The following is a 13,600-nucleotide window of genomic DNA, read 5'->3' as shown; positions in this document are numbered from 1 at the left end:
GATCTCTAGGACAGTGGTTACAAAATGGTCCCCTGGGAGACATTTCCAGAAAAACACCAACTGTCATTTAGCTCTGAAATGAGGCCTGATACTTGGCACTGGGGATTTTACTTCATAGCCTGATGGACCTGCTTAAAGCCATAGCCTCCATCATGACATTGGCTCTTCCAGCAGCTGTGTCCCATCCTGTCCCTCTGCCAGGAAGCCACAAATTGCCCCCACTGAACCCCAACTCTGCACACTACTGGGAGAGGGGCATTACAGAAATGAATGGACCTGGCCCTAGCACCATCCAAGGTAGAACAGGTCAGAAGGAGAGGGCAAAGGGGCCTCAAGTTAGAATGTCCTTGCTGAGAGGACAGTGGTTCTGAGCATGGGTCAGGAGACTCTTGTACACCCACTGCCACCAGCACCATCAAAGCACCCAGAGAGCCTGCTAGACAGGAAGGGGACAGAACAGCCCCCCTGGGTGGCCCAAGGCAGGTTACTCACACACCCTGGGTTCTGTGCTTCTTCTTTAAAGGGTTGGCAGAGTCCCACCCAGGTCTCAAATACTAAGCCTTGACTTTCTAGAACCTGTCACATTAAAAAACCAAATCTACTGCCTTTAACCAGAAGGTGTAGCCACCTGGCACACCTTCTTAATGTGGGAGAGCTCCCATCAGACCCTACATCCAGTAGGCTCTGGGGCCTAACTTCTACCTTGCTGGCCCTGTATAACTAGAGCTGGAGCACAGCTGTGTGTGGGCATGGCAAATGCCATTAGTTACTCAGACATTACCCTTTAAGTCTCTAGATACAGGTGTTCATCCAGAAACTGGCCTTTAGTTTGTTGGTTTATAATGTTTTATCTAACATCTTTCATTATTTTCATTAAGAGGTTTTATTCAAGTAGCCTCATCCACAGTTACATGGAAACTCTTTAAGTTCAACGATTCTGTAAGCATCAGATTCTCTGTATTAAACCCCTTCTTGCTTGAAATGTCTAGACTGGTTTGTTTTCTGTACTGGCCTCTACTGATACAATGTACATAATGACAATAAACCTGCATTTGTTTAAACCTGCACCTCTCTGTCCCCTCTGCTGTCTATTTTTCAAAGTACACTATGTCCCATGTTGTAAGATCCTTTGTATTCTTTTAAATTATCTATTAAAAAATTAGCTATATGTAATACAAAAATAGGAGCCCGTGTCGTGCAGTGGTTAAGTGCTCAGCTGCTAACCAAAAGGTCAGCAGTTCAAACCCACCAGCCACTCTGAGGGAGAAAGATGTGGTAGTCTGCTTCCGTACAGATTTATAGCCTTGGAAATCCTATAAGGCGGTTATACTCTATCCTATAGGGTCACTATGAGTCCGAATCGACTTGAGGGCAATGGGTTTGGTTTTGGAATATAAAAATACGTTTTGATTAAAAACATATATATTACACATATACGTATTTACACACACACACACACACACACACACACACACACATAAAACTGTTGTTGTTAGGTGCCGTCCAGTTAATTCCAACTCATAGTAACTCCACGTGACAGAGTAGAACTGCCCTAATAGATTTTCTTGGCTGTAATCTTTATGGAAGTAGATTGCCAGGTCTTTCTCCTATGGAGCTGCTGAGTGGGTTTGAACTGCCAACCTTGCAATTAGCAGCCGAGTGCTTAAACTCCTGGCTTAACAGCTGCTGTCTATGAAAACAGAGCATTATATAAAATAGCCCATGCCAATTTCAGAAATGTGGCTTTGTAAACCGTGTTATAACCAGTTCTACTCAGCAAACCATCCCGCTTCTTCCCTCTTGATTCAGCTCCGCCTTGGCGCTCTTCTTCAGAAGAGATGAGCTGAGCCGTCTGACTATACGGGCACAACCACCTTCTCCTCTCTCCACTTCTCATCTTCCAGCCACCTCGGCCCTGAAGGCCAGTAGGTTTCGTCTCTAACCAAAACATAACAGCTGCCTGGCATGCTGTGCATCGAGGAACATTCTGGGGCTCTGTCTGGACTCACTAAGAAAGAGAGCTGTTCTCTATCAGTAATGTTTGTCATGGAAGCTAAGGGGGCAGTGAGGCTTTTAAGCAATGACACTTGCTATCCCTGACCTCAACTAAACTTTCCTGAAATCCCAAGCCATCTCCCTAAACTCTAAGGTCTAAAAAGAAGGAAAGGAAGAGGCGTAAGAGGGATGCCAAAGATGTACCCAGCCCTCCCCCATTCCCCTGTGCAGTCCCGGGCATTTTCTGGCTGCCTCATGACAGAGGGGCTATGGACTCTGTGCCATCACCAAGTCCTACAGCACTTCTAGCAACAGATTCACAACTCCACGTTTCAATTACAAGGATCCTGGAGCTCTTACAAAGATGTTGTATCTGAATTTGCACAGACTTTCTGGAGAGGCAGAGGGCTGTCCTTGCATTTAGATACAGTGTTATCCATTCCTCTCTCCGTGACAGCGATGAGTCCCTTCTTTCCAACTTGACTCCTGACCACAGAGATCCACCGTGTGGCCCTTGATTCCTTCTCAATGGCTCCAAAACAGGCATGATACAACTAAGCCTGCCCCAGAGCTGCTGAGTCCCTCCTCCTGTGCCCGCACCTGATGTGCTCCTGCTTCCCCTCCACCAGGGACTCTCTCTTACGGGGTGACCCACCTAGGGAAAAGACCAAACAGTCCAGAGAATGAAAAGACATGGGGGGGGGGTGCGTTAAGTGAATTCTAGAAATTTCTCTAGAGGTTGATCCTTGACCAAGAAAGGCCCCAAGTTCTGAAGAAGGCAGCCACACTCTACCAGCTTATGGCTGGAACCTGGCAGTGACATACAGTGAGTAGGGAGGTCCCAGGGAAGCCCAGATGTGCTCAGCACAGGAACAGTTCCTACCAGGAAAGTGGACACTGTGTGTACTCTGGTCCTCTCACCCCATGCCAGAGCTACATCCCAGTGTGCCCAACTAGACCAAGGCTTTAATGCCCAACACAGGTAACCAATACAACACTCCAAGATGCTCCAGCATCCAAGCACTCCGTGTCTTCAGAAACAGCACAAGGTGCTACCTGGGGAGAGATGCAGCCCCAAAGCTCAGCATCTGCCTGTGAGTCCATCAGTCCCAGGGGAGCAGTCAGGGAGAACAGGGAACAACCACCATCTGTACCTGCCTTAGGCAAGGATGGCACCTACCTCTCAGGACAGACAGAACAAGGCCTTCACCAGGTCCACCCACGTGCCCCAATCTTCTCAATGGCACTGTACAATGCACAGAGGCTGAGAGACTGGAGTGGTGGGAGGGAGAGCCTAGGGGAAAGCCTAGCCACGGACTGTCCCGAGGCTGGAGAGCCTGGGCTCAGATGGCTCTCTAGACCAGGAACGTGGCAGGCAAGATCTTAATTGACTGAGTGGCTCTCTGGGTCTCCTTGGAAAATTACTTTGGGTGATTCTGACCCATGAGAGGGAGACGTCGAGGCATAAAAATCAGGATGGTGTCGTCATTCAAATGGGGGTTGGTGAAACCAAAAAAAATTCCTAAGAACAACACAAGCAGAGTCCTTTCACCTCCCAGGAGCCTCCCTGGGTACCAGCCTTCAACATCCCACCCCTGCATCTCACCATACAGGAGAAAAGCCAGGCAAGAGACAGGAAAGACAACCAACTATGCGAAAACCGCGCCTGGAGTCAAGGACCTAAAGCCACTAGCCCTTGGTGGTCCACTGGCCCCTCAGCAGAAGGGCCTGGCTGAAGCAGACCAGCAGTCTTTCTTCCCCATGCATTCTCAAAAGCAAGGTCAGATCCAAAGTCTCTGCACAATGCTACTGCCCCAGGATAAAGCCCATGATCCTTAGCCATGGCACATAAGGTATTTTCTATCTAGCCCCTGCCTACCTCATACTCTGTGTTCCATATCTTTTTACACCCTGTTCCTTCTGCCTGGAACATCTGCTTCTCACTATGTTCGCCTGGAACTCCTACCTCATCCTTCCAGATTCAGCATCATACCTCTTCTGTGAAGCTTTCCCCACCTCCTCAGGTATAGGAGGAAGTCCATCCTCTGGACCACCTCTGGGCCTGGCACACACCACGGATTGGTCCTTTTACACCACTCTCAGAAGTCATTTGCACAGATGCACCTATCTCCCCTCTAGACTGATCTCTTCATGGGCAGGGCCTCAAACCTGTGCTCCTAGAGCTCAGACCTGGGACTCGGTCAAAGCAAGGGGTGCTACATCACGGTATGTAGAACTAACGAATGAGTACACTGCTGTCTGACCAAAAGAAGTCAGCTGCAGGAGTAAACAAAGGCTGGCTGGCTGTGACCAGACAGTCCCCTCCACCACTGCCCCACCCAGCACCCCATCCAGTGCTCTAGCCCAGGCTTGCTGTTCTTGGGTAGAGCCACCCATCACATGAGAGGAGGCCTCTGCCGCTGGGATGATGTTACAGTCTATTTTGAGGGTCACACTGGAGCATCTGTCAGCCTGGCCAGCCACACCCTCTATGCATCATCACTAAGAGCCGGGGACACCCACAGGTCTGTGAGCTTTGCCCGAGAAAGTCACTCCTCCCGCAGACCCTCAGCTTCAGGGCCTCGTTGGCTTTCTGGCCAGATCACCCTGGATGCTCCCTATCTCCTGGCACCACTGGCAGGCTCTGATGTCTCCTCGCCCCACCAGACCTGTTCCCCAGGGTTCACAGCTCTGGTGACTCGGCAAAATGCAGCTGAAACCCATCAGTCTGCACTAAGCTCTTGGCTCAAACACAGCCCTTCCTCCTCAACTTACGCTTATATTTCAGGAGGGCCCAGAAAGCCCAGCACCCTGACATCGTGCTAGTTAACTGATCAGAGTCATTATGGGTCCACACAGGTCTTGTCTGCTGGGAAACTCCTACTCATCCCTCACAACCATGCCAGGCTCTGCCTCCTCGCACAGTGAGCCTTTCAGTCCACTCTCTGCTGGGTGGACCACAGCCTCCCTGAGGACAGGCCTACCTGTACTGGCTTTATCTCTGTTCTCTCTGCCCCTAGCATGAGAGGGTCTGCACAGAGTCTAGGTGTGAAGAAATATTCTATAAAATAAGACCTTTCTGATTAAACTAGCTTAGTGTGTTCTACAGAAGACACTGTCAGAACAAATGCCTTTCTGGAGAACAGTAACACTGACAACTGGATTCATAAACACCCTTTATAAACGAAGCCCATATTCAAATCTATAGAAAAACAAGTTTCAGTTCAATGGTAAGTTTCAGGTCAACGGGACGTAAGTCAATCAAACTCAGCCCAGAGCACGTCACGCTTCTCTGGCACTAAGCACCTTTCAGCTCTGTCCCCTAATACCGTGGTCCCCTAAGTATCCAACCAGATATTCCTTCACTCTAGGGAAGAAATGCAATGGCAGCCACAATGGGGAAAGGGCAGCAGCAGCATAGACACATGTGTCTGGGATCAATCAAGTACATATGACAAGTCAGGCTACTCCATGGCATACCCTACGCCCTGCAGCCAAGGGAAGTCACCAAACACCACAGCATCTCAGGGCTCACCCACAGAATAAGTACATTATCATGTGCTCCAGCCACTTCCCAGAGATGCCACAAGGATCAAACCAGACAACACAGGAAAGCTTCACAACCAATTAACACTTGGGTCATGGACTAAACTAGGTTGAGAAACGTATCTCTAACACTGATGGGGAAAAAGGAAACAAGCTGGCCAATGTCTGCCCTATAACTGCCCTTGGCCTCCTCAAAACCACACCTGGCACATTCCAACAGCTGGCTATATCACAGCCATGAGATGGCTTTTAGGAGTTCCATAAAGAAGCTATGAGGAGACATTCATACCCTTGCCATCTGACAACAGTCAACTGAAGCTGCCTACCACAGGCATACATGACCTGGAACCTTTTTAAAACTGAGGTTTCCAGGTCAGCTTTACAGCTACATTAATATAAAAATGCTAGGACTAGAAGCTGAGACTCTTGGTGACCACATGTGTGCACAGGAGAACTACACTCCATAGGGTGTTCAAGACTGTGACCTTTCAGAAGCAGATCACCAGGCCTTACTTTCAAGGCGCCTCTAGATGAGTTTGAACCACCAACGTTTCAGTTAGTATTCAAGCACGCATAGGGTTGCCAGAGTCAGAATCAACTCAACAGCAACTGATTAGAAGCTGGGAGAAGATGCCCAACTTTCTTTAGACGTGCAGGCAATATCTACAGCAAGGCAATCTGACAAAAATGCAGATTTTCCAGTAAGATACATTTAAAACTGAAATGTTAAGTCAGTTTAAGAAATCCAGGTCTCTGGGTTTGAACACTCCCCTTTGGAAAATTTACAGGACTAGAAAGAAAACAATCCATTTTTCTCCCTACAAGTTTAAGTAATGCCTCTTAGTGTCTTTGGCAATATGGAACTCCAGCACCAACCAACATTTGAATCTACGTGGTAACCATTTTTTAGGGTGTTTGTTTTGTTTTAAGAGGCCATTCTTATTCATACTAGCTCAAGCATACCAAATATACAGCATACGTGTTTTTATCAGATGGGGAAGGGAAAATGGGAGCTTTAAAGCCCTTCAATAACATAAATTCCTTATCTGGTGGTGCAATGGTTAAATGTTCTGTTAAGCTGCTAACTGAAAGGCTGGCGGTTCGAACCCACCCAGTGGCTCCATGAGAGAAAGACCAAGCAAATCTGCTTCTATAAAGATTACAGCCTAGAAAACCTTATAGGGCAGTTCTGCTCTGTCACATGGGGTTCCTATGAGTTGAAATTGACTGGACAGCACCTAACAACAACATCTGTAATGTATTAGATGTGGATAAAAGTGAAAGATGCAATAGATTCCCATTATCAGAATTTCAGAATCATAGCATTCTAGGATTAAAAGGCAGCTCAGATGCTTGCCTAGCTCCACACAGTGCAAAACAAGAAGAGTGAAGCCCCAAGACCTACCCAAAGCCACAGCCCTCCCAACCGGGGAAATGACGATGTCACTGTGAGGAAGCAGCCAAGATTCTGACTCTGGCAGTCCTGCCTCCAGCACAGCTCTTAGCCAGGCATTTTGCATGCACCACAAGGGGGACAGTCCCTAGGAGAGAGGAAGTATTTTGAATGCTAAAGAACACACACTCAGGGTTGGCACAAAGGTCACTGGTAGGGTTGGTAAACTTCCCACACTAGACCTAAGGGTTGATGAGGAAAGCCTTTCCAAGGCAGTAGCAATCATGTTATTTCATAACTTAAAACACCTGCTTTGTCACAATCACTGGAAAAAGGAGAGATTGGGAGAAGGAGAAGAAGAAAAAGAAAAAGAAAAATCTCCCCATAGTATTCCCTCTGATTTCCTATGTCTGTTTCCAAATCACATTGCCATCGAGTCTATTCCGACTCATAGCAGCCCTAAAGGACAGAGCAGAACTGCCCCACAGGGTTTCCAAGGCTGTGAATCTTTACAGAAGCAGACTGCCACATCTTTCTCCTGCGGAGTGACTGGGGGGTTCGAATCACCAAGCATTCGGTTAGTAGGTGAGCACTTAACCACTGTGCCACCACGGCTTCTCTGCGTCTGTTTAGGTCACCCTAAAATAGGGAGTCTCCCTAATGCTGACTTTAATGAGGATCTTCCGAAAGCTGGTCCAACTGGTGTTCAAGTCCCTGTATTGAAAAACAAGTTTATAAGCAGCAAGATCACCTGATTCTGACCATGTGCATGCTGTTTACCCTGAGATGACAGGCTAGAGGCTGCCACAGCTTTGATGAATGCTGCAAAGACTCTACTACCTCTTTGAAGTCTACTAGGGCCTCCACATGACTAAATGCCATAAAAAGGAACCTTGAACGTGGCAACGGTGTGAAAGGTGGGAAGTCACAGACACCATACTCTAGCTGGGGAAACCCCATTCTGATCACTGAATTGTTAAAGTAAACTTGTTACCTGTTTCCCTGACCTGTGAGGTATCTCATTACATCATCATTAAAAGGAAGTCCCCTCTCCACCCCTAATCCACCTACTTACTATCAAGGCCTACTTCATAGACCAGGCCATGGCCAGAGTCAAGAAACAGATGCAGCCCACCCCTGAATCCTCTGCAGCCCAGACCCATGACTACACACATAGGCGGCTACACAGATGTGGCTTAGCAGCTCACATTAGTTACAAGTGTTGACCAGGGGACCTCTAACTCTGACCACAGGGAACAGGTCAATGTTGGGGAAAAGAGAATGGCAATGAGGGGCTTACCCATCTCTTCCTTTGCTGACAATCTTCACCTCAAAGTAATAAATGCCACAGGCAGCAGGTATGGGGTGGGTGGCCCGCACTGAGGCTGCATCTTTGTGATTTTTGCCATGACCTAAGAGGAGAGAGCAAGGAAAAAATTTCAGCAGAAGGAAACGCAAATGGAAGACTTATTCTTCCCTAATCCATGGCAACTTCAGCAGAGCTCAAAAGCTCACACCTCCATGGCCAGAAGAATCCCTCACATGGTTCAAGGAATAATTAGACAACAGCTGAGCAACCATGTAAACCTCCCACCTTTGGCTCACCTCATCCTGAGAATAGTAGCCCTGACTGAGACACTGTCTCCCATACAGACAAAAATGAGGATACAAGCAGTGTATGTGCATGTCAAAGATTCCCCAGTGCTACTGGCAGTCTCTCCAGAATTCAGGCAACCCACCTAGGAGACCAGCGGGAAGAGGAGGCCGCCCTGGAAGAGCCTCACTTAAAGGTAAGCACAAAAGCCCAGGTCCAGTCTGGGATGTCTGGCAGGAGAGCAAGCCCATGGGCCTCTGGCTACTGATGACAATGTGACCATCCTTTTCTTCAGACACTCCTAAAACTAAGAAGTGGTGAAAGACCCAGCTGGAGCTGGTCAAGCAAGGAAGCCCTCGGGTAGAAGGTACAGCCCAGTACTGGGTCTGGACACCTGATGCAGTTCTCTGGCCTCGGGTTTCTCCAGGATAGAGAGGAGGCAGTCAACCCTCGGCCTGATCAGCCCGACCACCGTGGACACCCCTGACCTAAGGCCCAACCCGGAGCACCCGAGCCGGGGAAGGGATGTGATGGGACAGGAGCCGGACAGCACAGCCGTCCCGCAGACGCTCCAGCCTTTTCCTCCCGCGGCCAGGGTGGCCGATACCTTTGTAGTGGACGCGGAGGTTGCCCTGGGAGAGGCCGATGTAGTTGTACTTGTCCTTGGGGCTCCAGGAGCGCGGCAGCGGCGTCTCGTGCTGGTTGACCGCGGGGTACAGGCGCTGCAGGCGTCGGCTCAGCTCCTGCTCCCCCTGGGATGGCAGACTGCCGCCCGTGCCCCCGCCAGAGGAATCTGTAGCCTGCGGGTTCCCAGCTCCCGGGTCCGCCGTCGCCGCCGCCATCTTGGAGGGAGCTGCTATTGTGTCACTGGGGCGGGGAGGAGCGGGACCAGATCCGCCTCGCTCAGCCAATAGCCAACGAGCCTGCCGGGGCCGCAGGGAAACTGAGTCCGAGTCCGGCACCTCTCTTTGGACACGGCCACGCCTTGCCACATTTTAGACTTCATATCCCAAAATGCAGATCTTTCCAGGGACGGCCCAAGTCGAGCTGCTATGGAACTTTGGGAGATGTAGTCTAAACCTGCTGAAACATAAGTCTGTCCAATCGAGTTTTCGGAACACAGAAAACTACAATTCCCACAAGCAAAGTGACTCCGGCCTCTCAGTTCACCTCCCGCGCTCATGGCCTGTGGTGATCCCCCTGCCTCAGTTCTGGTAGCTAGGGTCAAATCCGCCGCAGTGACTAACTCTGAAGGAACCAGCTCCCGAACCCAAGTTCACCTTTGCTGTTTGGCCTTCCTCCCAGCCAGGGGATGCGGGCCTCGAGAGCGTGGTGCGCGCAGTCCTGACTCCGCCCCCACAGCTGGGCCGTTGCGGCCTGTCGCCATGGCGACGCGTTGTAAACTACTGCAGCTTCCCAGGCCGCGGGTGCTGGCTGCCCGACGACCGCCCGAGGCGTCATGGCTTCTTCGCAGCCGCAGTACTCCGGTTTTGCGTCCCTACCAAGGTAGGCGCCGTCCTGGCCGAGAGCAGAGAAAAGAACTTGAGTACTTCTGGAGAGGGAGGTGGCATCTAATCCCGACCTTTGCACTTCATGCTAGCCTCTGTCCAGTGGCCTGGGGCTCCAGCCCCACGGGAGCAGTGGTGCAGAAACAGAATCCGGGCTAATTTGTCAGCTTGGTGAGGATGTTACGTGCCAGCAAAAGGGCAGGGAAAGTTTAGTGCAACAGCCATCTTGTTTCGAGCATATATTATGTGCTACGTGCTTTATATACCACATTTAACTCTCGCAATAACCCTATCAGGTAGTAACATCACCATTCTTATAAATGGTGAGGTAGAAGCCTGGAGAGATAAGTGGTGGAACTAGGATTTGAACCTAGCTCTGTTAAACTCTAGAACCTGAGCTCTTAGCCATGGGAATAAACTGCCTCTTCACTCACTGGAAGACTCATGTCCAAGTGCTGGCTGACTGTAAGCAGCCCAGGTGTCTCCCATAGCCACATGGGTAGCTCCTGCCTGGACTCAGGGATGCAGCCTCTAGGCACTGCAAAATATGACAAGTTCCATTGGCCAGGAAGACCACAGAAACTATGACTTAGAACATAAATGTTGGCTAAGTACGTTTCTAGCTTTGGGACTTCAGAGAAGGCCCTTAAAGTTCTGGGGCCTCAGCTTCTATATCTCAAACATCGAGGCGACACAGCCTACATCACGGCATTGTCGGGAACATTTAGGCAGAACAAGAGAAACTCATGTCACACTCTTGCGTGTAATAAGCACTCAGTAAGTGTTAAATGAATGTAATTTCCCTTCTATTCATTCCCAATATAAAAATCCTAATCTCACCTAAACTCTAATCCTTGACAGAGAAAGCCTACCTACAAAAGTCCCCAAGAACAGGGAGTTCAATGCCAATTTGATTGTTTTATCCAGAGCTAAAGTGAGTCTACAAGAACTAGGCAGCAGGCTTGAGAAAGAGTGCTGTTACCACCGCAGGAAGGATTTAGGAACAGACTCAGAGAATCTTCAGAAAGAGAATCCTCCAGTGTGTGCCAGAGTCATGTACATGAAACCCTCATTGCGGCCACAGCTGAACACTGTGAACAGAAGTGCAAGCCTGGAGAAAGTTTCTCTGGGCTCATGGTGGGGGTGTCCTGCTACTGCAGGAATTGGTGAGACTCTGGTGATGAGGAGAAGGTTTCTGGGAAGGTAGAAAAGTGGTTTAGGCCCAGAGCCAGGCACTTATTTGCCAGCATGGCTGGTAATCTGGAGGCAGTGCTGGAAGACCCAGAGCCTGGCGCTGGGGGGAAAGGAGGCCATCTCTTCTGGATCCAGAAGGTGAGGGGACTCTTCCCATTCACAACTGTCACCCACCACAGCCTTCTCCTCTATGCAGATCAAACCAGCGGCCTTCAGTAGTGACCATAAATGACTCCTTTGTTCAGGAAGCTGAGAGCATCCAGAAACGCAAGCTTTCTCAGAAACGGAGGACACCGGTGAGTGGTAATGTGCTGTTGGAACCCCAGATGTCAGCCTCTGGACTATCTGCAGTCCAAAAGTACCACTCACCTAAAACATACCCACCAGAGCTGCCTTTCTGTGGTCAGAAAGTATGGCTCACAGAGGCCAAGTCCACTAGCCTCTGGTGTGTGTGTGTGCACACCAGCCCCACTTCTTCTAAGAAGCCCTCCCAGATCTCCCAGGAAGAAAGGGACTCAGCCCCCTTCCCACAGGCACCTTCTCCCTGCAGCTCAGCATTCTGGTGTGTACCTCATTTCTTCATCCAGCCTGCCAGCAGCTCAGCATTCTGGCATGTAAATCATTTCTTCATCCGGCCTGCCGGGTGCCAGGCACTGTGTCAGGTGCTGAGATGTTCACACCAGATCCGCCAAGGACTTTCAGGGCTGTGACTGTATCTTTTTGCCTTTGTGGCCCCAGGCCCTGACAGGGTACTTGAGTAACTGGCATAGGTTGAGAGCCTGTGGGTGGGTGTGTGAAGGCAATAGTAAAGGGATGCTTTCCCATCACGTTCTTGGTGCTGGGTTGGAAATAGACACTCTTTACCAGCCTCAGGAAAGGTCCTTCCTCCATTCCTGTTCTTTAAAGTTTTTATATAAAAATGAATGCTTTTGTATTAAGCACCTTTTGGTCTTTTGTTGATTCTTTTTAATCAGCAAACAGCCATTCCCTAAATCTCACAGACAACAAAACACACTTGAGTAAATTTTTAATACCAGCTCACAGTGGAGCACCATGGGTTGTGGTGGTTTTCCCTGTGTGACTGTGCCCTCTGTGGAGGATTTGGGGACACGCAGGGCACACACTTTGTGAGGCTGGGGACTCCCAACACAGGGACCCCAACTCCAGGGAGGGAAAGAGAGACAATGTGGACTCTTCGTGAAGACCCACTGACTTGGGGTGATCGCTTACCCACTCCCCACCGCCTCAGGTGAACCTACCTACCAGGTGAACCTATGGCTGGGCCTTCCCTTTACTTTCTTCTGCAAGGCGGGACCCAGGGGGCACTGTTCCACCCGTTGTCCTTCCAGGGCCGCCCTTCAGGGGACAGAAGAGAGAGAGCATCGAGTGCCCTGGAACACTGTGCTCCAGCCACCTGCTAGCTTCCCTAGCCTTCTCTGAGCCTTCCCTAGCTCTTAATAACTGGGCTAACGAGCAGCATTAACCACTGGTTCTCGAGTTTCTGCTCGCCTCCACGATCAAAGTAGAGCAACCACGTAAACTCTGGGCAAAAATGGCAGACAGAACGTGAGGATTGGCCTTTTGACACTCTGAAAAACATCATTAATTCGCCAGGGTTAGGTGCTTCTTTGACAATTTCCCAGGCGTCTTCCATGGTTACTTTTATAAAAATCACATCAATTTTGATAGTCTTTCAAAAAATTTTATCCACTTTGATTTTTAACAGTTTGACTTCTTTCATTTTTCCGATTTGTATATTGGTACCCTTATTTCCTGTTTATTATTTTCTTGCTCTCCTTTAGATTGATTGTTCTTTTCCTTTTCAAGCAACCAGGGGTACAGTTCCTTAAGACTTTGCTTCTCAGTATTGAAAGTATTTTAAGTGATTGAAATAAATGCCTTGTAAGTGCTGTTCAGGCCATGTCCCAAACATTTTGAACATATAACATTGTTTCTATACATATTGTATTTTAAATAATCAGTGGATCGGGGATAATATGGGTTTATTATCAGTTCCTATTTTCATTGCATTTACCAGGAAATGCAAGGTATTTGTTGGTTTTAAAATGTGTTAAGACCTTATATGTGACCTACAATTAGTTTTTTGTATATGTTAAAAGACTGTTCTTATTGAATCCTGATCAGAAGGGGGAAAATGCAGAACCAAATTTCAAATTCTCATGGAATCCAAATTCCCCAGAGACATGGGGGCTGGATGAACCCCTGAAACTATTGCCCTGAGATAATCTTTAAATCTTAAACCAAAAATATGCCCTGATGGAGGCCCCATGGACAGATCCAAACTCCCCGAGGGACTGAGTTGCTGGACGGAGGGCTCTGGGGACCATGGTCTCGGGGAACATCTAGCTC

General features: G+C 49.0%; 1 protein-coding gene across 3 annotated transcripts in view; it reads right to left on the bottom strand.

The window, feature by feature from the left end:
- RANBP10 (RAN binding protein 10) overlaps positions 1–9,477 on the bottom strand; it is a 63,439-nt gene extending 53,962 nt beyond the window's left edge. The window contains exons 1-2 of one of the 3 annotated variants that reach the window (XM_004371477.2): positions 9,136–9,477; positions 8,235–8,346 (exon numbers count right to left, since the gene is read on the bottom strand). In XM_004371477.2, the coding sequence (XP_004371534.1) occupies positions 8,235–8,346; positions 9,136–9,370 (347 nt within the window). In that variant the 5' untranslated portion in view covers positions 9,371–9,477. The remainder of the gene's footprint in view (positions 1–8,234; positions 8,347–9,135) is intronic. The other 2 variants (XM_004371478.2, XM_004371479.2) reach the window with 2 other exon arrangements.
- Between the last annotated feature and the right edge of the window lie 4,123 nt (positions 9,478–13,600).

The sequence above is a fragment of the Trichechus manatus genome, unplaced genomic scaffold (genome assembly GCF_000243295.1).
Source record: "Trichechus manatus latirostris isolate Lorelei unplaced genomic scaffold, TriManLat1.0 scaffold00014, whole genome shotgun sequence".
Lineage (NCBI taxonomy): Eukaryota > Metazoa > Chordata > Mammalia > Sirenia > Trichechidae > Trichechus > Trichechus manatus.
The sequence above is the reverse complement of the archived record's forward strand: the minus strand, read 5'-3'. Positions and strand labels throughout refer to the sequence as shown.